The sequence below is a fragment of the Myotis daubentonii genome, chromosome 4, assembly GCF_963259705.1.
Source record: "Myotis daubentonii chromosome 4, mMyoDau2.1, whole genome shotgun sequence".
NCBI classification, from domain to species: domain Eukaryota; kingdom Metazoa; phylum Chordata; class Mammalia; order Chiroptera; family Vespertilionidae; genus Myotis; species Myotis daubentonii.
The window spans coordinates 87,636,343-87,661,421 of record NC_081843.1 but is presented as its reverse complement, the minus strand read 5'-3'; the positions used below and the strand labels follow the sequence as shown (position 1 = coordinate 87,661,421).

Here is a 25,079-nt window from a genome sequence, read left to right as displayed (position 1 = left end):
TGGTTTTACACCGCTTTGTGGTCAGGTTGATAAAGACGATTAGAATGCATCCCATTGTGTCACACTGCATTCATCTGGCCCCCATCCTGACCCACTGAGCCATCTGGATCCTGATTCTGCACTTTGGTCTTCCTGCCTCCTCCTGGCTGTAGGTCTAAGACATGAGCTGTGTGTGTCATCCAGGATGCTGACATGAGGGTGCCCAAGTGGGGCATGCACTGGGCACTTGGCAGGCTGTCCACTGGGCACAGGCACAGGCAGTACCGGAGCACTTCACTGCGGCTCCCTCCCCGCCCCCCCCTCCCCCCATGGGCTATCACTCAGCACTAAGCCCAACAACCTAATCACTTACTTAGACATCTCCCTGGGCTCAAGTCACACTCATTGGTCTGGAGTTTATGGAATTCTGTCTCCCTCCCTTTGCTCAGATGACTCTTCTACAGGCTTTTCTATAATCGCTCATGGACTGGCAGCCACAGTGGGCAACACTGCAGGGCAGCTTTGGGACACAGTTGCGTCAGGGCTCCCAACTCTCCCCAGGAGGAACCCAGTGTCCAGTACTGTGCACACTGTTGCAAATCTAGGGACATCAGTCCCTTATTCATCATCTTCCAGTGAGCAAATGGTACATCGGTATCCTTGGCTCCTGGCACAGACTCTGCTCCATTTAGAAACGTCTGAGTGTAAGGCCCATCCGTGTCCTCCCAGAAGGCCCCAAATGGGATTTTGTGGTTGTATTTGATCTCAAGCCAACAATGCCACTTTTTTTCTTGGAACATTTATCATGTCTCATGAGGCAATGGTTTAAGACCATCCATCACTCACACCTCAGAGCCAGAACGGAAGCCGTAATACTGGAGGGCTCTGGCTGTGAAGAATTCCATTCAAACTGGAGATTTTCTCACTTTGGACATGGTACTAAGCACACGCCTGTCATTTTCTGCCTTGGGTTCATCTATTATTTTATTATTATTATGTTTCATCTTGATTTCTCCAGGTGAGCCAGAGTAACTTCATTGTTGGAAAATAACAAATTTCCTGAAGCAGCCCCAAACCTCTAGCTGCACAAGGAGCCAGCGCTCACTCGGGGACTTGCAGAACTGCAACCCTTCATCCCCAGGATTACCGGGCAGCAGACAGCCTGAGGGCACCATAAATCTGAAACTCCATCTGTCTGGGGAGGAAGAGTGGAGGCCTGTAAATGCTAAGGCCATGAATGGGAGCAATTTCCGGAGCAAGTTTCTTCCTGTTGTGCAAGGTTAACATTTGTTCAGCCTTCAGTGTTCGCCAACTCAGATCTGTCACCTCAAGGAGCCTCCCAGACCTGGAAGCTTCTCCACTTCTTAGTGATGCAAACGTGGACACCTGCAGTGCCTGGGTTTGGGTGTAATCTCATTGGGGTGACTCCTCTGAACTGTCTTGTTCAGATGACCAGCCCTTGTCAAAACTGTCCTCCTGCCTCTGGGGAGGGGTGAAGGGTTGTGAGGATCTCTGCTGCTGAGCTGAAAGGTGGGGGATCCTATTTCTGAAGCTGCAAGGCTATAGGCAGGTGCCCTGGTCTGTCCAGTCTCACCTTCCTCCCCACTGGGTTGGGAGGGCTCATGCATGAAGGGACCACGCAGGTGAGTCCACAGGGGTGCCACACAGGGAGCCTGTGGCTCCACTTTCTCCCCTTCCTTGGCAGACTGACCAGGTGTGTGATGAATAGGGAAATGATTTTGTATATTTTTGTTTATGGTCGGGACAAGAGAAGCTTAAGAGGCCAAAGAGAAACTACAGTCCTGGTCAAGGAGGCTAAGTCAGCAGGGACTGACTGCTGCTGCCTGCTGACCACGGCCCGCTGCCCGCCCTGAAAATGATCGGGAGCACCACTGGGTGCCGGTCGAGGATGCGCCTGTGCCTTCGATCCCCCCAGGCCTGCCTGGCCCGAGCAGTGGTGTCCATTCTCTCCTTTGTACATCATTATATACTGTCCTCCTTCTAAACCCCTCTCCTGAATCCCAGAGCAGCCCTCTGTGCCGGAGTTACGGCCCACGTGAGAAAAACGATAAACCAGCAGGACCCTCTCTCCAGGGGGTGCAGAGTGCACCAGGTCTCCCAGGGGTCCCCTCGGGTACCCCAGAGCCTCTCCGCGGTGCGACCCTCGCTGCGAGCCCTGCACCCTGGGAGAGGTCGCCGGGCGCGGGTGGGGAGGCTGACCGGTGCAGCGGCGCAGAGGGGGCACACCAAGCCTCACGGACTCCAGGCGCCAACGTCAAGCACCGAACACTACGGACAGGAGGTAAAGGGGCCGAGCACCATCTGTGACCCGCCCCTTCGGCCTGACCAGGCTCCGCCCCTTCCTCCCCCAGCCTCTCCTCCTCTGCGCAGACCCCGCCTCCTCTGCGCAGACCCCGCCGGCTCCGCCCATTTCCCTGGGCCGCCCGCCCTCCCCCGGGACCCCTTCTGGCTGCGCAGCGCGCGCGCCCGGGTTTCCTACACGTGGGAGCCCAGCACACCTCCTGCAATGCCGCGGGCGCCCCGGTGCCGCGCCGTGCGCGCTCTGCTGCGGGGCCACTACCGGGAGGTGCTGCCGCTGGACACCTTCGTGCGGCGCTTGGGTCCCCAGGGCCGGTGCCTGGTGCAGCCCGGGGACCCGATGGCCTTTCGCGCCCTGGTGGCCCAGTGCCTGGTGTGTGTGCCTTGGGACGCACAGCCACCCCCCGTCGCCCCGGACTTTCGCCAGGTGGGCTTCCCGGGGACCCTGGTCGGGTCTGCGGGGTGGGGTGAGGGCCGGACGCTGTCGCCTTAATGCTCCTGGGCACCTCCGTGCCCTGCGACTCGAGCGAGACCCCTCTTCCGCAGGTGTCCTGCCTGAAGGAGCTGGTGGCCAGGGTTGTGCAGCGGCTCTGCGAGCGCGGCGCGAGGAACGTGCTGGCCTTCGGCTTCGCTCTGCTGGACGGGGCCCGCGGCGGCCCGCCCATGGCCTTCACGACCAACGTGCGCAGCTACCTGCCCAACACTGTGACCGAGACGCTGCGCGGCAGTGGTGCCTGGGGACTGCTGCTCCGCCGCGTGGGTGACGACGTGCTCACCCACCTGCTGGCACGCTGCGCGCTTTACCTGCTAGTGCCTCCCAACTGTGCCTACCAGGTGTGCGGGCCACCACTCTACGACCTCTGCACCACAAGACACGCGGGCGGGAGCCTGACGGGCCTGGGACCCACGCGCCAGGCCTGGAATGGCGGCGGTGGGGAGGCCGGGGTGCGCCGGGGCTGCCGAACAAGGCGACGGCGGAGCAGCGCAGGGGGAAGTCCGCCTCAGGCCAAGAGGCCCAGGCATGGCCCCATCTCAGAGCCATCCCGGGGGCCAAGTGCCTGCGACCCCCGCGTGGTGACACCTACCAAAGCCGCCGCGGAAGCCTCGCCTGGGGAGGGCGAGCCGCGCAGGCCCCGGCGCCCCTTACCACTGCTGGGCCGCGAGCGGGAGGCCGGCTGCCCTTCCTCTCAGCCCTCACGTCCCCGGGCCGCTCCTGGTCCCCGAGTGGTCGCTGAGACCAAGCAGTTTCTCTACTGCTCGGGTGGCAGGGAACGGCTGCGCTCCTCCTTCCTGCTCAACAGCCTGCAGCCCAGCCTGACGGGGGCCCGGAGACTAGTGGAAACCATCTTTCTGGACTCGAAGCCCCTGCAGCGGGGGACGCCCCGCAGGACGCGCCGCCTTCCCACGCGCTACTGGCGGATGAGACCCTTGTTCCAGGAGCTGCTGGGGAACCATGCGCGGTGCCCCTACGGCGCGCTGCTCAGGGAGCACTGCCCGCTGCGGGACTCAGCCACGCCGGCCACCCCAGCAGCGGCGGAGGAGGCGGCGGCTGTGGGGTCCCGCAACCAGGGGTGCAGTGGAGTGTGCGTCAGCGCCCAGGAGGAGGACACTGGCCCGCCGCGCTTGGTCCAGCTGCTCCGCCAGCACAGCAGCCCTAAGCACGTGTACGGGCTGCTGCGGGCCTGTCTCCGCAGGCTGGTGCCCGCTCGCCTCTGGGGCTCCAGGCACAACGAGCGCCGCTTCTTGAAGAACGTGAAGAAGTTCATCTCTCTGGGGAAGTTCGCCAAGCTCTTGAGTCAGGAGCTGACCTGGAAGATGAAAGTGCAGGACTGCGCCTGGCTGAGCCAAAGCCCAGGTGAGGAGGTGGGTGCCAGGGCCCTGTAAGCCCGGGCCCCATAACCGGCAACACACAGTAGGTCCCCTCCTTCCCTTACCCCCACACGCCTTGCTTCTTGCTGCTGCTGAATGGCTCTGATTTCTCTGCCTCTGATCCGCTCTCCCACCCAGTTTGCATCAACCTACAAGACTTTTCAGGACTCTGGCAGGTTCCGGGTGCTGGGAATGGGCAGTAAGCCCATGGAGCATGTGGAGTCGGGCTGTGGCAACAGGATGGAAGCATCCAGAGCTCTCCTGAGGGTTCCCGAACGTTATTCATAATCTCTTTTCTGACATTCATGTTTATCACCATGAAATAGTGCTCCGCTGAGACAGAGGCTGGGAATAGAATCCACTTTTGCCCGGGAATGGGAGTTAAAGCTCTGGCTTCCCAGATGCATCTGGTCAGCCAATACCAGATCCCAATGTAAGTTTCAATTGTGCAGCTGCTATGCCAGGGCAGGGCAGCCGGATGAGTGAAAAGACTGTGTTCTGCACAAGGACCCTCCCCGTCTTTGGGAAGGAAAGGGTCACCAGGGAGCAGCAGGACGCTCCTCCTATGCCAGGGAAGTGGATGGTTGCAATGGGCGCTTCAGGGAGTTTTCTGCCAACCTGGCCTGGCTCTCCCCCCAGCCCTTTGGTTTTCTGGGCTTGATGATGAGGTCCCTCTGGTCCAGCCACCACTCAGTCCCTTCTTGGCCAGTGCCCTCTTTGTCTGCGCACCAGTGCCAGGTGGTGGGACCAGCCACCCTCCCTGCCCCCCTGACAGAGAAAAAACAATGAGAACAGACCCAAGTTTTGCTATACTTGATCTCCCCCAACTCCCAAGACATCTAAGACTTTAGAATAAAGATGGTTTGAGCCCTCTGTTACAGCCAGACTAGCCCACCCAGATGCATGTTACAGCTTTCTGGGGTGCGGGACCTTAAAAATGCCCATCTCCATCCCAGAGATCCCAATAGCAGGGATGTCCTACAGGGAGGCAGAGGGGTACACTTTCTCAGACTCCCAAGAGGTGATTCAGACAGCAAGGTGACCTTCCGGCAACTTGTGTGTTTTTTTTTTCAATTGTGGAAAACACCACATAACATGAGATCTACCTCTTTTTTAAAAAAATATATTTTATTGATTTTTTACAGAGAGGAAGAGAGAGGGATAGAGAGCTAGAAACATCCATGAGAGAGAAACATCAATCAGCTGCCTCCTGCACACCCCCTACTGGGGATGTGCCGGCAACCAAGGTACATGCCCTTGACCTGAATCGAACCTGGGGCCTTTCAGTCCACAGGCCGACGCTCTATCCACTGAGCCAAACTAGTTAGGGTGAGATCTACCTCTTAACCACTGTTTGCATGTACAGGACAACAGTGCTGAGTGTAAGCAGGGTTGCACAGCAGATCTCTAGAACTTGTTCATACTGCGTGACTCGTACACCCATAGACCACGTGGGACAGTGTGGGTGACCCTCAGGTGCGTCAGACTCAGTTGAGTTAGCTGTCACACGCTCACTGTACTTGGGGCTTCCGCTTGCCTTGTGAAAGGAAAGGAGAGTTTGACTTCTAAGACTCTGTTCCCCAACTTCCAGTGAGGCCCTGCTCCACCATGGTGTTTTCCCAGGCGACTAGGACCTCTGCGGCATCCTTGCTCACTCAAGCGGTACCCTAGGCATTTGTTTCGTTCTGTGGCTGGGCCACGCCAGCTGCCCACTGGCGGAATAAATGATGCACGGACAGCCTGGGCCTCTGAGCCGCCTCTCCAGTCACGGCTGTTCACGGTGACCTCTTCCACCCTCTCCTCCTGGGACACCCCTTCCTCTGTGCTGGCCTTCTGCCCTGCCAGGCGCTCTGTTCACAGCATCCAGCTCCTTTGCTTCTGTCTAGCCAGCCTTGACCATTGTCCCACCTGCCATGCTGCCTTTTGACTCCCGTCAGCTGCCTGGTCCCCAGCCTTGGAGGCCAGACTGCCAGCTGACGCATCTGCTGTAGTGTTTAGAGACATCGCAAGACAGGTTCCTGATGGAAACTCAGGAGCTGCCTTGGCTCCTTGCTTGCTTACTTACTGTCTCCCTGGGCTGTCTTATCCTTGGGCTGGTGGCAACCCCTGCCCCTAACCTGGGCATACACTGCTGCTGGCTTCGGTGGTGCTCTGCCTCCAACTCACATCTGACCACACCATCACTTTTCCTGAACTACCATCCAGTGTGTCCCTCCTGTAGAGGCCACCTTTACCTTCAGGGCAGAGTCTGGGTGGGGCCTTTACCGGATCTTTGTTTTGAATTCCGTTAGTTTTTCTGATGGTTATATCCTTCCTCTGCTCTTGGGCTTGTCTGACCTCTCAGGTGGATGTCTGGCGGTGCCTTCTCTTTGGTCCTGCTCAGCTGCGTCTGTGTTCTGATGTGTTGCTCACATTTTTGAATCAACTGCATTTAAGTATTTTTGCCATTTCTTCTTTGATCAGTGAGTTCTTTAGACATATATTTTAGATTTTTCAAATGAGTGGGTATTTTATCTTTTTGTCACTGATTTCCGATTCAGCTGTGTAGTGGTCTGAGTGACCTGAGCTCTTTGAAACTTGCTTTGTAGTGTCATCGGCAGTCTTCACCAGTGTTCCTTGTGTCCTGGAGGCCCGGTAGGTGGCTGTGCTCACTGTGTCGGGCTTGTTGTGCTGTGGGAAACTGTGTGTCCTCCCCGAGCCCAGCGCTGAGCGGCGCTTGTCTCACTGTCCTCCTGTTCTGACAGTGTTTGCGTGGTTTCGTTAGGCACAGCACGTTTGAGAAGTTTTATCTTCCTGATGTACGTCTACTAATTCTTTTTACCTTAAAGTCTGTCAGAACAGCTTAGAGAACATCTGCACTGGCTTCTTTTTGGTTAGTGTTTACCTCATCATTTGCCATTCTTTGATTTTTATTTTCAACCTTTTCATATCTCCATAATTTAGATGTGTCTTCTTAGTAGCATATCACTGGCATTTTAAGTTCATTTTCGATCCAGTGTGACAGTCTTTGCCACATTCCTGTAGAATCTGATTCGTTTTCACTTTTCTATAATTATAGCTGTGTCTGCATGTTTTTCTTTTTCATTTGCCTGCCTTTCCCATGCCCTTATTCCTCGTGTCCTGAACGAGGATGTGCGTGCTCATTCTGGTTTTGCCTCCCAGTAGCTAGAAATTATACTCTCCATTCTCCTCCCTTGGTAGTTTCTCTTCTCCTGAGCAACCGAAGGGCCTCAGCATATTTTAATCTGGCCCCACCCCAACCTGTATGCTGTTTTCCCACTGACCTGGTTATGTCCCAGATTAGACACGGTTACTGTTTCCCATGGTTATTGTGCATTCAGCTTTGTCCCCACCCCGTTGTTTCCCATCCTATCTTCTGTCCCACACCTGCCTCTGGGTCCCTGTTCTTCTCCTTTAAATGTTTCTATCTGTGCCGTGGCCCTGGTGGCAGCTGGGTGACACCGTGGACCCCTTCCCATGATGTTTCACAGAACAAAATGCAGAGGACCACAGAGAGGACAGCAGCCCTGGTGCGCGTTTGGAGTCCCACAGCACGTGGCATCCCTTAGCTGGGCGTGACTGCCACCACTCACCTGCTGTCCAGCCTGGAGAACCCCAGGCATTTCTGGATGTTGCTGCTCTGTGAGGATCCCTCAAATCATACACACCAACACGTGACTGCATCCATGATGGGCCATGCAGGTGGGGTGAGCATGTGCCTCTCGTTCCAGGGGGTCGCTATGTCCCAGCCACGGAACACCGTCTGAGAGAAGCGGTCCTGGCCAAGTTCCTGTGCTGGTTGATGGGCACATACGTGGTTGAGCTGCTGAAGTCGTTTTTTTATGTCACGGAGACCACGTTTCAGAAGAACCAGCTCTTCTTTTTCCGGAAGAGCATCTGGAGCCAATTGCAAAGCATTGGGATCAGGTATCACAGCCAGAGCCTCGTTGACCTGTTTCTTCCCATCTGCAGACACAGCCCTGGTTCCTGCTCCGGGTTCTCCGTGCCCCCACCTCGGGGCCCCCACCCAGCTACTCCAGGAGCCATCCTGGCCCACAGGGGTCTTTGTTGGCATGGACTCCTGGAGCGCCTCCTTCTTTGCCTGTAGCTAGGTAATCTCTAGGGTCTCGAGAGTGGGAACAATGGTGCAAGCAAACCACTTACCCCTGGCGTGTGGTCAGATTCTATTTTAATTTGCACAGAACAAGTGGGACTTGTGTCACAAGATAAACCTGCCTACTTGACAACTCACTGTGGGAAGTGTCTGGAGTCAGAGGTGTCTGCTGTCAGGCAGGACCCTGAGAGGGAAACTTCCAGAAGGTCGACTCACCTCTGAGTGGATCTGTCTTAGCTGCTCAGTGGCTGTTTTGGGTACATTGTGCAGGACTGTGACAGATGTGGGCCAGATTGGGATCCGTCAGGGTTAGGGGTGTGACAGCCCGACACATAAGCTTTCCTCCTCTCTGCGCGGGCTTGGCGAGGACCAGATCAGAGCTCCCGGGCTCTGTGCACATTTGGGTCAAACTCAAGCCTGAACCACACATTTCTGAAGGGAGGCAGCAACTCCTGAACCAGGGCCCAGTCCCAGTCCTCCTGCACCTGGGAGAGGGTCTAGAAGCCCTCATCATGGGTCTGAGATGCACAGTGCATCCTATTTAATAATTTAAAAGTTCATGACATATGATCCCAAGTGGTCACTCTTACCCTCACTGTGGGGACCATCATCTTGCCTGTTGGGCATTCAAGTGCCATCCAGCCTTTCTTCACTACCAGGCCCACAGCTCAGGGAGCATTCTTAACCTCTACCCCTCCCTGTAGGAGGTTTCAGGGGAGAGGCCAGCAGGGAGCTGGGGGTCCCTGGAGAATCATTTCTGACTCTTGTGAAGTTGCACCAAGTAGCCCCCCCCTCACATTCCTTGAGACAAAAATGGGGTCTTTCTCCCAGGGGTCCCGTCCCATCCCAGCCGTACTAGCCGGGGTTCTGTAGCAGAGGGAACGGGCGTCCTGGGCCCCTGGCGCAGAGGGCGCTCCAGCAGCGTCTGGTCATTGTGTCGGTGCAGCCTCCTGGACACGGCACCTCTGCAGGTCGACCACCTGGGTTCTTGTGTGGCTGCTGAGCCCATCTCACGAGGTTCTGTTTCAGACAACACTTCGATCGGGTGCAGCTTCGAGAACTGTCGGTGGCCGAGGTCAAGCGATACCAGGAAGCCAGGCCTGCTCTGCTGACGTCCAGACTCCGTTTCCTCCCCAAGCCCAGCGGGCTGCGGCCAATTGTGAACATGGACTACGTCGTGGGAGCCAGAACGTTCCATGGGGACAAGAAGGTCACCACCTTTGTTTCATTTTTTAAGCAAATAGCATTAACCCCCAAGCCTGGTGTCCAGTAGACAGGCCAGAGGGCCCCGGGGTGCCATGGGTGGGCGTGCTCTGGGTGCGAGGAGGAGCTCGCAGGCAGGCCAGTCCTAGAAGCTGCTGCACAGGCTCCAATGCCACAAGCTTCTCCTGACGTGGACCCATGACATGTGGGACTGACCCAGTGCCCGTCGTCCTGCCGTGGCACTGGGGATGCACACTCTCCGAGATGCAGAGACGTAAGGAACCGGGCCATTTAGCCTTCGGGTACCTGGACCCTGTAGGACCCCACCCTGTGGTTAGCATCCCCTTCCACCTATGGCATCTCTGTGTCACGAGCAGTTTTGACCCCTTCCAAGTGCCTCCCTATAGCATTTGGGGCTGATTTTGTTGTTATTGGTGTCTCCTCCTCCCCCAAAAGAAAGTGAAGCTGTTGGTGTGGATTAGGGATCTGGTTTGGTCTGTGAATGAAGATGATGAACTCCTCGTCTGTGGTGGGGGTGGGGGCCAGGTGGGAGGGATGGTCCTGTGTGTTGCTACTTGGTTTTTTATACCATGTTTCTAGGAATTCCAGGGTGGGTCCCTGGGGATGCCCTGGGTGTGGGTGGGTTGTCTATCTGGCCCTTCCACCTGAGGGAAGCTGGTAGTCAGGGGGGTGCAGAAGCAGAGCTGCCCCTCATCACTGGTCCCCAGAGGTGGGATGGGGTCATCGGGCCCCAGACCCCCTTGGCTGGGGGCCTCCTGTGACCATGCCGCCATCCGGGACTGGCCCTGCAGGTGCAGCATCTCACCTCCAAAGTCAAGACGCTGTTCAGCGTGCTAAACTATGAGCGAGAGCAGCGCCCTGGCCTCCTGGGCGCCTCTGTGCTGGGCATGGACGACATCTATAGGGCCTGGCGTGCCTTTGTGCTGCGCATGCGGGCCCAGGACCCAGTGCCTCAGCTGTACTTTGTCAAGGTGGGTGTTCCCTCCCCCAGTGAGCCCACTCAGCACCCTCAGGTTCACCCAGTGGGTGACTCTGCATCCTGGGCCCTGGCCAGAGCCTGCAGTGTGGCTGGCTTTTTCAGGGCCTGTGTCTGCCAGGGTGAGGTCCCTGTGGTGGAGCTGCAGACTTGGGAGAGGGAGGGCAGGTGACCCAGGAGGGCAGATGCTCCATTTGGGAGCATCTGACTCCTGGGAGCAGAAGCTTTGAGCCTTCCTTGCTGGCATGGACTCTGCAGTTCTGCACCCCAACTCCATAGCGGCCCCTGCTCTTGGGGGTAATATGACACTGCACCTGGCTCAGCTCACAAAGCCAGGGTGCCCTAGCACCCCGATCATCTGCGAGGGACCTGCTGCTCATCAGCCTGCACTTAGAGAGGGACACGGGCCCACCCTAGGGTGTCACAGTCTGGGGTGTGGAGAGGGGGACACAGAGCCGCCCTGGGTGCTCAGTCTGAGGTGTGGAGAGGGGGACACAGAGCCACCCTGGGGTGCTCAGTCTGGGGGATGTGGGGATGTCTCAGCGAGAGCTCCACAGTGGGGTGGTATGTGTGGCTGGGATGGGGCTCTGGGAAGGGTGCTCAGGGGCTCCTGGGTCCTACCATGTCCTATCACCCCAGGGTTTTCTAAGGACAGGCTGGGGCCCCAGCTTGACAGAGTAGATGAGTGGGACCCAGGACACAGGGCCACGGTGGGTGTGAGCAGCCTATAGCACACCTCTCTCCATGCAGGTGGACGTGATGGGTGCGTACGACGCCCTCCCTCAGAACAGGCTGGTGGAGGTGATCGCCAACGTGATCCAGCCCCAAGAACACACATACTGCCTGCGCCAGTACGCCATGGTCCAGAGAACTGCCCGCGGCCGCGTCCGGAAGTCCTTCAAAAGACACGTAAGACTGTGGGTGTGTGCCGTGAGGAGGTGTCTCCGTGACATGGATGTCTGCCCTGCAGTCCATCCGTCCCCCATGGGCCCTGAGCCCTACTTCCTGAGCTCCCATGCTGGGAGGTGCCTCCGTCCTGGTCATCCTCATGCTCTTGTTCATGTCACAGTCGGTCCTCTCTTAGAGCCACACCTGCCTGCTGTCCCTTCACAGGGCCCCAGGTTTGTGCCAGGAGGTGGCAGCACAGCCATGCGTGTGCTTCTTGGTGTCCCTGTGGCTGCCGCCCGGGAGCCCAGGCCTGGCCTGTGGCTACTCAGTGGGGCCAAGTGCTTCATGGCTGGCGCTGTGCTGGCTCTGTGAGGAGAGGGCCAGAGGGCACCCCACCCAGGACACCTGGGCCTCGCTCACCGTTCTGCCTCCCAGGTGGGGCTGAGGGCCTGAGCGCGCCCTCCCTGCGGCAGCCAGCGGCCTGAGGCCTCAGTGGTGCAGGGAAAGGACACCTGGAGTTCAGGTTGCACTTGAGGCAACCTGATCCAGCCCCAGTGCATATGGGGATTTCCAAGCAATTGTCATGAGCATGTTGGAGTGTGAGGGCACCCAACCTCCTAAACCTGTGCCGTGGGGAAGGCAGGAGCGTGCAGAAAAAGTTCCCCCAGACATTCTTGGGAAAGGCATACCTGAAAACCCCCGGGCAAGTCAGGTGAGTGTGGGCTGCAGATCCAGAGTGTACAACACAGTGAGATTATACATTTGTGGGCAGATGGTGCCACCACCTGCATCAAAGGATAGAAAGTCGCCAACAGCCATGAGGCTCCCGCTTCCTCCCCAGGTGCCTGCTGCTCTGACCTCCCTCATGCAGACTCTCTTACCTGTCTCAAATTCCGTGAACGTGAATCAGACAGTCGCCCTTCCTGTCTGGTTCCCATTGCTCCCCAGTGTGTCTGAGAAGCAGCCGGGCCCCTGGGAGCAGCTGCCATTCACCTCGCCCGGGCGTGTTCCTGTGCCCACACTGCTCTCCGCTGCTGGTGGGCCTTTGCTGGCTCCGGGCTGGGAGGTTTGAACGCTGCTGAGAGCGTTACTGCGATCTGGCATTTGGTGGATTCGGGTGGAGATGCCAGGCCACAGAAATGCCTTGTTTAGTCTTAGACGTCACCAAAGAGTGTTCCTAAGTGGCCTGTGCCAGCGTGGCCATGAAGCACTGCGGCCACAGGCCAGGCCTGGGCTCTGGGGGGCAGCCACGGGGGCACCAAATATGGGAGGGCCAGGAATGCTCATGCTCACACACTTGCAAGTGTCAGCACTCGGGAGGTAGCCCGGATTCCCTGAGGGCGGGCACAGTGTCGTGTATGGTCTTGACTTGCTTTCCAGATGACCTTTCTATCCACCCTGCACGTGGACATTTCTCACGCGAATGCCTGTTCAAGTCCTCTCCTTGCTCTCTGACAGGCTGTCTACCGTGGATGTATCAGTGAAATTTGTATGTTCTGGGTACGAGTCCTCTGCCAGGTGTCTGCCTTGGTTTGTCTCGCCTTTTTAGTTGCAAGGGGAGTCTTGATGACGAGAAATTGTTGATTTTAAAGAAATCTTTATCCATCGTTTATGGCTGAAACTGTGTTCTGTTTTGGAAACCTGTCCCTTCTTATACACGTTTTCCTTCAAGGTGCTTATTGTTTCAGCTTTCTCACTCAGGTGTTGGGTCCATTTTGAATTAATTTTTGTATTTGGTATTTTTAAACCGCTCCGTTTCTGCTTAAATCCAGATTTCTCGTGAATCTGCTTCCAGTTCACGAACCTTCTCTTTTTCTGTCTCTAATCTTTGGCTAAACCCGCTTACTGAATTCTTAAGTCCAGCTATCCTATTTTTCAGTTTTAGAAATCCCATGTGAATTTTCTCATACACTCCAAGTCTCTGGTAAAGTTCCCCGTCTTCTCCCCTATTTTATTGACTCTGTCATCTTTACTGACTTTTAAATTCCATAACTCAGTAGCCACCCTGCCCATGATGGGTTCTGATGGATCCGTTTCTGCTGTTTCACTTGTGGTTTGGTCACCCAGGCCTGTTCTTTGGCACGCCTCACTATTTTTTTCTTGAGATGCCAGACTTTTAAGTTAAAAAATCTAAAACGTGGGTTTTTACATAATGTTTTTCTTTGGGGAGGATAATGTTTTCCTGAAAGTTGGAGTAGTGAATGACCCTAACCCTGCAAGGGTCGTCTTTACACTGGGCTGGTCTCCTTCCCTCTGCTCCTTCCCTGGCGGTGGCCCGCTGCCGTCTCACCTGAGGGCAGGTGTGCAGCCCTTGGTGGGCCCGGGCTCCCCTCTGCCCCCTCCGCCCCAGGTGGCTGCTCCGCCCCAGGTGGCTGCCATGACCACACTCAGCTCCAGCTTCTGCCCGGTTTCCTGCAGTCTCCCCGGAGCGCCTGATGCTGGGGGTTGGTGAGGATTGGAGAAGAAATCACTCAGTTTTGACTCCTTTGTCTGCAGCCCCCTCCTCCCAGCACCTGACCCTCAACCCCAGTTGCTTTGATGGCCCTGAACCCTAAGTGTCTTCAGTCATAGCCCCCACTTTTTGCTTAAGCTCCATCTCCTTGGATTAGGCCTCAGAGAGATTGTGGGATGCACCCAGGACTGGGACTCTAAGTCCACCTGCTTCCTGCCTCTCCAGCACCCCCAGGAAACTTCCTTCTGCATTCTGCCAGGCACAGTAGTCAGGGGGAGGTGCCTGGAGGTGATGTCCCTGTGATTTTGTAGCACTCTCCTCTCCCCGCATCTCCGTCCTCCTCTTCCTGAACACAGGCTGCACGGCGGGGCCTCCCTGGGTTGCTCCCACTCCCGACTTAGCCTTCCATGATGTGACTTCTGCTTGTCGATGTCGAGGCCAGGGCTCGGGAGGGAGGCGCCCACCTGCCTCACGCCTGTCCTCTTCACCAGCAGGTGTCCACCTTCACGGACCTCCAGCCTTACATGAAACAGTTTGTGCAGCAGCTGCAGAAGACGAGCTCGCTGAGGGACGCCGTGGTCATCGAGCAGGTTGGTGTGGGCAGATGGCAAGGCCACCCTCAGCCAGCAGACACTTGCTGTGCCTTCAGCCGCATTTCTTTTTGCACCTCACTGAATTCTGTGTTACTGTCCAGCTGCTTTAAGATTCGCTAGGGATGTCTTCTCCCTCCGTTTTGATCTTGAGGCCAGAAGAAAACATGCCCATGTGCTATGGGAAGACACATTAGATTTGACCCCTCAGGTGGGAAACCCAGGTTTCTTGTGCCTGCGCAGGGACTGTTCCTGAGTTTGTGGCTTTCTGCAGAACCGCTTTCGGTTGAGTCGGTCCTCCAAGCATGGCTCTGAGCCCCCTGGATGGGTGCCTTTCCTGTGGCCACAGGGCCCCACCACGTCCACAGAGTCAGTGTGTGGCACAGCCGTCTGGGCCAGTGGCCCTGGGTCTGAGCCCCGCCAGAGCCACGGATGACCCATGCTGTTCCTGCTTGTCCGCTACCACCCACCCCTTGTCCCCCCTGCACGTCTCCGGCTAGCGTGTCCTGCTCACCCACGTGCGTCTCCCACTTGCTTTTCCAGAGCTGCTCCCTGAACGAGGCCAGCAGCGACCTGTTCGATGTCTTCCTGCACCTGGTGTACAACCACATTGTGAGGATCGGGGGCAAGTGAGTCAGGGCCACCTGCTGCACGTTGGTCGAGGGCCGTGCCCCACGTGGACGGCCCATGGCAGGCTTTGCGGGTGGATGTGTGATCGGTGTTCCCTGTGTGTGTGGTGTACGCATGTTTGTGTGCTCCGAGCAGCGTGTCTGCACGTGCATGTGGTCTGCACGCGTGTCTGTGATATGAACACGTGCCCCACCCGTCTGCCCACATCTCCCCCCAGGTTTTACATCCAGTGTCAGGGGATCCCCCAGGGCTCCATCCTGTCCACCTTGCTGTGCAGCCTGTGCTACGGAGACATGGAGAGCAGGGTGTTCCCCGGACTCCAGCAGGACGGGTAACAGGTTCCTTGTCATTGGTGCCCTTGGTTGCTTTCGCCCCCTCCCATGCTCTGGTGCAGACAGGGCTGCCCTTTCTTCACGGGAGGTTTCACAGGAGGTAGCGAACAGGCCTCCGACGTAGGCTGTGAGCGGCTCCCAGTGCACCAGGGAACAGGGCGTTTCCAGAGAGCCCGGCGGGGGGTGGTGCTGGCGTGATCGCGGAGCCCCTGCCCCCTGTCCCCAGCTAGTACCGAGTCGCACGGATTACTTTGTTTTCGTGCATATGAACTCGTATTTAACGCCCTTCCTCGTGCCTCTTTTCCTACCAGGGTGCTCCTGCGTTTAGTGGACGACTTCTTGCTGGTCACCCCTCACCTGACACAAGCGAAGGCCTTTCTCAGGTAAGGGCCTGCACACACGTGTGTATCTCAGCAGGTGCCTCTGTGGCCTCATGCTGCTGACCTTGCTCGTATCAGAAGTAATTCTCACATTGTGCCCAAGCTTCCCACAGCGTCCCAGCATCTCTGCGGGATGGCATGTGGCACAGTTGTGCTGTTCTGAGACCCCGGGCATACAGCGTAGAAGCCTGGAGCTGACAGCGTGGCACCAGGACACGTGTCTCCCCAGAGGGAGGGAGCAAGTGTGGGTCAGACGCCTGGGCTGGGCTCCTTGGAATGTATACACACACAGTACTCTGGGCAGCGGAGAGAGCCGTGGCACACCTCTGGGAGGCTGTGCCCAGGAGGTGCCCATGAAGGAGTAACAGGAGCCGGCCCTGCGTGCTTGTCTGCAGCTTCTAGTGTGGCGTCTCTTTCATGGTGGTTGGCATTAGGAGAGAACAGAGGGGGGTCTTGTTAAGTGACAGTATTATAAGGCACGGGGATCGCATGAGGTGTTGGTCATAGTTCATTTTGTTCAAAATAAAATTCCACAGACAGGGAACCTTGCCTTGGCGTGCTGCCTGCAGTGTACCATCCCTTCCAGGACCCTGGGAACCTGGGGCTTGTTTCACAGGGCAGTTTCCCAGGAACGAGAGAAGGATTAAACCAAACTCATAGAATGTCACTGCCTGAGGGGCAGGGTGCTTTGGTCGCAGGGTTGGCTTTGGAGAACCCATCAGGACGGCGTCCCGATACCCCACGTCTGCCCCGGGGGATCCTCTGGGCTCGGAGGATGGGCAGTACTGCTGGGACATGCCGGGCCTCACGGCCGCACACAGTAGCCCACACAGGTTGGCGTGCAAATGTAAATTCATCCAAGTTCAATCATGACCAATCCAGGACCCCGGGCACCAGCCACCTTCAAAGACATCAGTAACCACACGTGGCCAGGGGCTGCCAGAGGGCACGGCACAGGCAGGGAGCGTGGCCTCCACTGTGGAATATCCGGGGGGACACCGCTCTGAGGGTAGGCAGGGAGGTGGCTCAGAACGTGTATGCTGAGGTCCACTGGGAGCTGGACTCCTGGGGACATATACAGAGTTATTGCAAGGAGAGACGGTTCATGTGATAGTGGGGGCTGGCGAGGCGAGTCTGCAGTTCACAGGGCAGCAGCAAGAAGGGCAGGAGCCCGAGCCACCACCCACGGGAGGACTCTCTCTTCTCAGGACACCCTGCTTCTGCTCTTTTTTTTTCTTTTATTGAATAAGATATTACAAATGTGTCCTTATCCCCCCAGTGTCCCCTCATCCCCCCCCAATCCTGCCCTCACCCTCACCCCCTGTTGTCCACATCTATCACTTATGCTTATATGCATGCATACAAGTCCTTTGGTTGATCTTTTCCCCTCCCCCCCACCCTCCCCTGCCTTCCCTCTGAGTTTTGAGCATCTAATCGATGCTTCTCTGTTTTTGTTCATCAGTTTATGTTGTTCATTATAATCCACAAATGAGTGAGAGCATGTGATATTTATCTTTCTCTGACTGACTTATTTCACTTCCTGCTTCTGCTCTTGGGCCCTTCTGATGGGTGTGCCCACCCTACTATGGAAGGTAACCACCTTTAAGCTGTCTGAACGCAGGTGTTGACCTCACCTACAAAGACCCCAGCACACGTTGGGACTGTGGTCTCTGAGTGGACACAGCTGGCCATTGCAGAGAGGACCTGTGTCCTCCATGGGCCCTGCCTACCCTCCCATCTGGCCGGTCTCAGTTCTCAACCTGGAGCCTGAGCTCTTTGCTCACCTGTCTTACCTGTGAACAGGGTCATGTGGCATCTACTTGGCCTTCAGGACTCAGCCTTGTGTTTCCCTCCCCTGCTGCCGGCCTCTGTCCTCCTGGCATCCACCTTTTCTTTGATCATTGGCCCTGGTCATCCAGAGCCTTTGGAAACCAGCACCTGGAGGCCCACAGGGTCGGTGTGGCCTCCCTCCAGTGCCAGCCCTTGCTCCCCGCTGCCTCTTGGGGTTTTACATAGCATTGAGTGAGTGTGTCTGAGACCCTGAGTGGCATCCCTCTCCCAGTGGCTGAAGTGGCCTGTGTGTTTCAGGACTCTGTCCAGGGGAGTGCCCGAATACGGCTGCAAAGCGAACTTGCGGAAGACAGTAGTGAACTTCCCCCTGGAAGATGATGCCCCGGGCAGCACGGCGCCCCTGCAGCTGCCAGCCCACTGCCTGTTCCCCTGGTGTGGCTTGCTGCTGGACACGCGGACCCTGGAGGTGTTCTGTGACTACTCCAGGTAAGTGCGCCTAGCCAGGTGTACGTGGGCCAGTCTAGCCCTGTCCCTGCTCTGTGTGCAACATGTGGCTACAGTCCCAAAAGGTCAGAGGCCTCGGTGCTATCTCCCCCTCCAGAGCAGGAGCATGTTATTCTTGTGTGGGTCAGGGCACTGGCCAGGTGAGCGGTTTTCTGGAGTAGTTTTGGTAAAAGGGAATTGTGTGGCAGACTTGGGGACCCCAGCATGTAGGGGAGCAGTACAGACCTGAGCCCAGAGATTTCGGTCCTGCTGGACACGAGGCTGTTTGCAGTGAGGGCACACACTGTAATGCCCGTCCTCAGCATCCCTGGATGTCATGTGTTGCAGTTATGCCCAGACCTCGATCAGAGCAAGTCTCGCCTTCAGCCAGGGCTCCAAGCCTGGGAGGAGCATGCGTCGAAAGCTCTTTGCGGTGTTAAGGCTGAAATGTCACAGTCTGCTTCTGGATCTGCAGGTGAGCATGCCGCCAGCAGGTGAGCCACGCAGCCAGCTGACTTCAGAGCTCAGAAGACCTGCTGCTCAGTTTACCTGTGGGAGTTGTTTTATAGGTCCTATTGTGTATTGTGTGTATAAGTATGCAGATGTGTGTATAAGTGTGTGGATGTGCATGCATGTGTGAGCGAGCATGCATGGGTGTGCGTGCATATGGGTATATGTTCACATGTGTGCATGCATGGGTGTGCATGTGTGAGTGTATTCAAATGGATGTATATACATGCATGTGAGTGTGCATATATGCCCCTGTGTGTATTGAGGGTCCTTTTCCTTATCCCTCCTCTACTCCCATCTTCCTCAGCCCTGGAGCTCCTCCTTGCAGAGTGTGGGACTCTGAGGCCTCAGCTGGCTCAGGCTTTAGAGCCTCAGGGCCAGGATGTCATTCCGGCAGGTCTGGATGCTCATCTCCTTGTCCCTTTCTGCCTGGTTCCCTTGGGCAGCCCCAGCAGAGTCCTGACTCCATCACAGGCGGTGAGGGGCCACCAGTGAGGACACAATGGTCCCTTTTTTTTTTTTTTTTACTCCATTTGAGCTGGTGATAAAGCAAAAGATAAAAAATTTAAACGTCAGCCGAAACTGGTTTGGCTCAGTGGATGGAGCCTCGGCCTGCGGACTGAAGGGTCCCGGGTTCGGTTCCGGTCAGGGGCATGTGCCTGGGTTGCGGCACGTCCCCAGTGGGGGATGTACAGGAGGCGGCTGATCAATGTTTCTGACTCTCTATCTCTCTCCCTTCCTCTCTGTAGGAAATCAGTAGAATATATTTGAAAAAAAAAAACAGTGACTTAAAAAAAAAGAAAAATTTAAACTTCAGGTGCATTTCCAACATTTCCTTTCCTTGTGGCTCCAGGTGAATGGTCTTCAGACGGTTTGCACAAACGTTTACAAGATATTCCTGCTGCAGGCCTACAGGTGGGCTTACTGGATGCACCACCACGGGGACGGGGTGCATGGCCACACGCCACCTGGGTCCCCCTTTCCCGAGCCTGGGGACAGCACGCACTCCCTGGCTCCCAGGCCTTCATGCTGAAACCTTCCGTTTATGAGAGCATTTTCAGCGGCAGAGGCTGCCTCTCTGTGTGGTTCATAGAGGATCTGCTTTGTTTGAGGTCCTGTTCCCTTCACCAGGTGGGGTGTCCCTGTCTCCCTGTGGGCTAACCCATCCTGCTGTGGGGGGAGGGGAGGTCGGAGGAGGAGAGCTGCAGGGTGTGAGGAAGGCGGCCATGCGTGGTCATGGGAGGCAGATGCCCTACTGGGAGGATCCCAGAGAGCAGAGGATCCAGGCAGTGCAGGTGACCATCCGTGGCCACCAACACTCCAGTGCCCCCCAGAGGGGACTCTGGTGTGCGGCTCCCAATCAGCCCAGCCACCACTCCTGGCACACATTGGTGTGTGCTGAGGCCCAGCTTTGCTTCCAGAACATTCCCTGGTTTCGCGGCCACCTGCTGAGAACTGGGGCAGAACACAGTGGGGCCACTCACTGGTCGTCCTGAGTCTTTGCTGGGAAACCAGTTCCACTGTCAAGTTGTGCTGGTCCCTCCAGAAGATGGACATTAACCTGGCTACCTGCCACCAAGCAGCTCACGAGGAAAGCATTCTGCCCGAAGTCAGGGCCAGTGCTGTAAGCCGTGGGGTGGATGAGGGGTCCGCTTCCCGAGTGCTGGGAAGCCAGGCAGCTATGTTTTGAGCCCCTGAGTTTGTGTTACCCAAGGCTGTGCCCATGTGAGACAAGGTCGTCTCGTAGCAACTGGATGGGCTCTTGGAGGAAATGCCTGTTAAATGTCACCAAGAAACCCCTTCGGCCCCAGGGGCCCATGCCCTGTGCTTTGGCCAGGAGGGCCATGTATGTGCTTCGGTTGTTCTCTTGGTGTCTGGGAGGCATGGAGCCCGTGGGCTCAGTCCAGGGACCACAGCGCTCAGGCCGCCGCCTCCTGCTTTTCATGTGTTTCCTCCTTCACCTGCATCTTCTCCCGTGCACTCCTGCTCCGTGTGCGAGCTGGTGCACTCCTGCTCCGTGTGCGAGCTCGCGCACTCCTGCTCCGTGTGCGAGCTGGCGCACTCCTGCTCCGTGTGCGAGCTCGCGCACTCCTGCTCCGTGTGCGAGCTGGCGCACTCCTGCTCCGTGTGCGAGCTGGCGCACTCCTGCTCCGTGTGCGAGCTGGCGCACTCCTGCTCCGTGTGCGAGCTGGCGCACTCCTGCTCCGTGTGCGAGCTCGCGCACTCCTGCTCCGTGTGCGAGCTGGTGCACTCCTGCTCCGTGTGCGAGCTCGCGCACTCCTGCTCCGTGTGCGAGCTCGCGCACTCCTGCTCCGTGTGCGAGCTGGTGCACTCCTGCTCCGTGTGCGAGCTGGTGCACGCTTGCTCCGTGTGTAAGCTGCCGTGGCTCCTCTGCAGATGTGTTCAGTATAAACAGGAACGTGCCCTCAGGCCTTTCACAGCCAACAACAAGGCGGGTGTACACCCTCTCACTTCTCGGGGCCTCAGGGCTGAAGAGCAGTCAGGTGATGCTTCCAGGTCAGCGGGAGGCCAGCCCCTGACCAGCCCCAGTCCTTGGAGGCCACCTTGCCTGCTGAAGGTCTTGCTCTGGTGTTCAGCCCAGCCTCACCCTTGTATCCCCTCGCTCTGTGGGGCCCTGGCCTCAGACGCCTGCCTGCCGGGGAATGGTGTAGTGACCTGGGTACAGAGCGGGCACCTGGGGCAGCTCCATGCTCCTCATTCAGGGAGCGCAGTCCCAAAACAACAGTGGGTGCCGAGCTGTCTTCTCCACCGCATGAGAGTTAGCTGCTTCCCAATGTGGAAGGTTAGGCATGCGGGGCTGCCCATGCCTCCCCTGCAGGAGGAGGTACGTAAAGCTGGACCGTGAAGGCCATAGCAGCCAGGGCTGCGGCATGGAGCCCAGGGAATGTCCTGGCACTCGGAGCAGGACACTCACCTGACGGCCTCAGCCGGGCTCAGCCTTTTGGGACAAGCGTGGGCTTCAGGTTGGAGTCTTTCGCAGGCGTGATATTCACTAGTGGAGGCCTCTCCCTACCCTGCATGGAGCACCACCCCTCCTTTGGGAGAGGGTCCTCCAACTGCAGAATACGGTCCCCTTCCAGGCCAGGGGCGCGGCCCCCACCCAGTTTCCAGGCCTGGCTCCCCCCTCCCATGAGTGGGGAAGATACCTCCACCTCAACAGGGTGAGCGTGAGGGAGCGGTCAGACTGCCGGCTGATGGACACACATGCATGTTGTTTGGAAGGGGCCCAGGGAATGTGCACACCGGCCCCTGTAGACATACACACCTGCTCGTGCACATGTTGCAGCCGCGGGACTTTCCTCTGATAAACCTGACCGTCCTCAGGTTCCACGCCTGTGTGCTCCAGCTCCCGTTTAATCAGCACGTTCGGAAGAACCCCTCGTTTTTCCTCCGCGTCATCTCTGACACCGCGTCACGCTGCCACACCCTTCTGAAAGCCAAGAATCCAGGTGGGTGCAAGCGACCCAGGGCTGGGGTGGCCTGTGGTGCTGGCAAATGCCAGGTGCTCACCGCACGATTCCAGCACGGAGCTGCCTGTGCTCCATGAGCGCTGTGGCTGGAACAGCTCCGGCCCTGGTAGCGGAGGCAGGATTCAGGGAATTGGGCTGTCGACACTTCCCGGCCGGTTTAACTTGCTGAGCACTAGCTGACCTCTCAGCCACCCTCTGCTGCGCGGGCAGACATCTGTCCTGATTGGAACGCAAGGGGACATTTGGGAGCTGCCTTCTCCCGGGCAGGGCCTCCTCTCTGGTGCTCAGGGGGAGCTTGCACAAATCCAGGCGGTAGTCAGGAGGAGGCTGGGCCCCAAGTCCCCTGCCTGTCTTGGGGGAGGGGGGAGGGACACCCACACCATCCACTTCGCCCCGTCTCTGCTCCACAGCCTCGTCATGCAGTCATAATCAGCCTCAGTTCAGGTCGTGCTGTGTCTTTGTGGTCCTGAGGTTGACCGACTTGACTTTCTGTTTATTTCCGTTTTGAGGAGGTTTCTTTGAAGAAATTGAAAACATTTCAGTTGTCAGAATTGGGTGTACCCTGTTGTTGGGTGGCCCCTGAAACAAAGTCCCTGTTTGGAGCCCGCTCCTGCACTCAGCCCGGCAGGGACCTCTGGTGTCCACGGGAGCACACGGCCTCTCCTAGGAGGAGCACATGGCCTCCTGGGAGGGGCACACGCCTCTCCTGGGAGGAGCGCGGGGACACGGGCCAGTGAGGGTGTCAGCCTCTGCATGTGTTGTTCCCAGGGATGCCTCTGGGGACCAAGGGCGCTGCAGGCCCTTTTCCTTCTGAAGCCGCAAGGTGGCTGTGCTTTCACGCCTTCCTGCTGAAGCTGTCTCGCCACAGCGCCACCTACAGGTGTCTCCTGGGAGCACTCCAGACTGGTAAGCTTGGGCAGAGTGCCCGCCCCAAGGCACCCCCTGTGCAGGTGCAGGGCCTGCCCTTGTCCTTGCGTGAGCAGTTGTCTGCCCCTCTGTATCTGAGTAACGGGTGGTGGGAATAGGAGTGGACAGGTGGCTCGAGGGTCCTGCCTCCCTCACCTGGGGGGCCTGGCATGCCCACTCAGTCGCTCCACCTCTCCCCCCTCCCACTCAAGGACGACATTTCCCGCGGGAACTGCGTCTCCCTCTCCTCCAGCTCCGCTCGTCTGAGTGCCCTTCCTCCCACCCCTGGCCTGTGTCCTGGCTGCACTCCCTCTCCTCTGTGCTCTGACACCCTTACTGGTCCCTGTCTGTTCCTTGGCCATGCGCCTGGAGCCCAACCTGCACACAGTGGGCACTCAGGACTCAGCCGTCTCTTCCTGACCCTCAGTGGGTCCAGGAGGCTGAGGTGAACATTCTCTGCTTCCTCTGGGAAGAGGTCTGATCTCAATCATCTTGCAGCCCAAGCGCAGCTGTGCCGGCAGCTCCCGAGGTCGACGCTGGCCACCCTGGAAGCTGCAGCTGACCCAGCCCTGACCACAGACTTCAGGACCATCTTGGACTGATGTCCGGTTAGCTTCTCACAGGCCCTCAAGCTGCTCCCTGGAGGGGGTTGCCCCCAAGTCATCGAGGAAGCAGAGCCCACCCAGCCCCACCCCCACCACCCCTTTCTAGTGACAGGTTTGTCCTTCATCTGCCCGCTGCCAGGAGGAGGCAGGTACGAGAGCCTGGTTGGGGCGTTGGCATCTGGAAGGGAAGCATCAGGGACCTTTGTCAACCTCCTTGCTGCGGGTCACCCTGGTCTGCAGTGATGGCTCACGTGTGGTGGGTGTGTGTGACCTCCTTCCTGCTGATCGGCTGTGACTCAAGCCGTCCACACCCACTGGAGCAGCATTCCCCCAGCTGGCCCCCCAGCTGCATCCAAAGTCCATGTCTCGACGAACTTGCCCAGAAGCAAAGGGCCCAGTCAGCTGTTTGAGCCCGTTCCCCACCATCCACACCCACGCTTCTGACCTGCGTGTCCCCATGCCCTGCCCAGGCCTCCTGGAGCCAAGCAAACAGCACGCCCCCACCCGCTTGCCACTTCCACTTCCAGAATCTTCTGCTGGCCCCACTCAGCACACAGCCCCGCGTGGCCCCTCCTGCACTACCTCCTGCCCCCACCCCAGGGATGGGGTGAGAGAAGAGTCTTTGTATATTTTCTTGATTTTTAAATATTTCTCTCATGTTTGTATCAAAATATGCGCCACATAAGTACTGTTATCTATATAAACACGAGTATTGAGTTGATGTGCATGGGCCCTTGGTTTGGCGGGGCCTGGGGGGGGTCCTCCTAGGGTGGAGATGTGGGAGGGAGGGAGGAGGTGGTAGATGGGAAGGGTGCTCCCACAGGGTGGGTGCAGCATGCCGGTGGGCGGTAAGGGCCCAGCCCAGCTGCCTACCCTGACTGCACTGGCTCAGCTTGGAGGTGACCTGGGAGCTCTCGAGGCAGCAGATTTCAATCTGAGCTCTGGGTTTTGGTGCTGGAACCACACATACTTGGGGTCCTGTCCCCCGGGTTTATAGTTCAGGTCTGGGGTGGGACCTGAGAGTTTGCACTTTTAACAAGTTCCTGATACTGCTGGCTGGTGGGGTGGGGGCCCCACACAGAACCGCTTCTGGGGGTACCGGGGGGTTTGGGGGCTGGTCTGGGGGCTCTTCTATGCAGTGGCCAGGAGAGCAGACAGCTGCTTGCTTGGTCCATAGTCAGGAGTCGGAGGACTGTGGAGGGTGAGGTTATGGGGACATGGGTGAGTGGCATCCTGGAGGAGCTTGTATGGGAGTGGGCAGTCTGGGGCCTTGGTGATGGGGAGGAGGGCCCATCCTCACAGTCTCACCAGAGCCTCCATACCCACCATGTCCCTGATCCGAGCCCCACCTCTGGGTCCACCCTGTCCTCCGGTCCCTGTGAGGAGCCCAGTGAGAGAAGGGCTTGTCCGCGGAGTGGCAGGTGTCATCAGGAAAAGGAGCCGGAGTTAGGTCCTCCTCTTTGTGGAAATGACCCCTCGAGTGGGAGACCCACAGCATGCCCGTCTGGACCTCTGTGGGGGGCACGCTGTGCACCAGTGG

General features: G+C 57.6%; 1 protein-coding gene across 2 annotated transcripts; it reads left to right on the top strand.

Moving 5' to 3' along the window:
* Window positions 1-1,488: 1,488 nt before the first annotated feature.
* Window positions 1,489-23,562, top strand: TERT (telomerase reverse transcriptase). 2 transcript variants are annotated; one of them, XM_059694636.1, is made up of 16 exons: window positions 1,492-2,725; window positions 2,845-4,153; window positions 7,899-8,094; window positions 9,311-9,491; window positions 10,297-10,476; window positions 11,232-11,390; window positions 14,316-14,411; window positions 14,955-15,040; window positions 15,259-15,372; window positions 15,685-15,756; window positions 17,842-18,030; window positions 18,376-18,502; window positions 19,391-19,452; window positions 21,883-22,007; window positions 22,797-22,934; window positions 23,433-23,562. In XM_059694636.1, exons 1-16 carry the CDS (start codon window positions 2,507-2,509, stop codon window positions 23,534-23,536), a joined length of 3,357 nt encoding a protein of 1,118 aa, XP_059550619.1. In that variant the 5' UTR covers window positions 1,492-2,506; the 3' UTR covers window positions 23,537-23,562. The 2 variants fall into 2 exon arrangements, 1 of the variants encoding a protein (XP_059550619.1); XR_009452680.1 differs by lacking the exons at window positions 19,391-19,452; window positions 23,433-23,562 and having other exon boundaries at window positions 1,489-2,725; window positions 22,797-22,927.
* Window positions 23,563-25,079: the final 1,517 nt, after the last annotated feature.

Coding starts and splice junctions, on each gene's coding strand:
- TERT (XM_059694636.1), top strand. CDS start 2,507: ATGCCGCGGGCGCCCCGGTGCCGCGCCGTGCGCGCTCTGCTGCGGGGC. Junction 2,726..2,844: donor TCGCCCCGGACTTTCGCCAG/GTGGGCTTCCCG, acceptor CCTCTTCCGCAG/GTGTCCTGCCTGAAGGAGCT. Junction 15,373..15,684: donor CCCGGACTCCAGCAGGACGG/GTAACAGGTTCC, acceptor TTTTCCTACCAG/GGTGCTCCTGCGTTTAGTGG.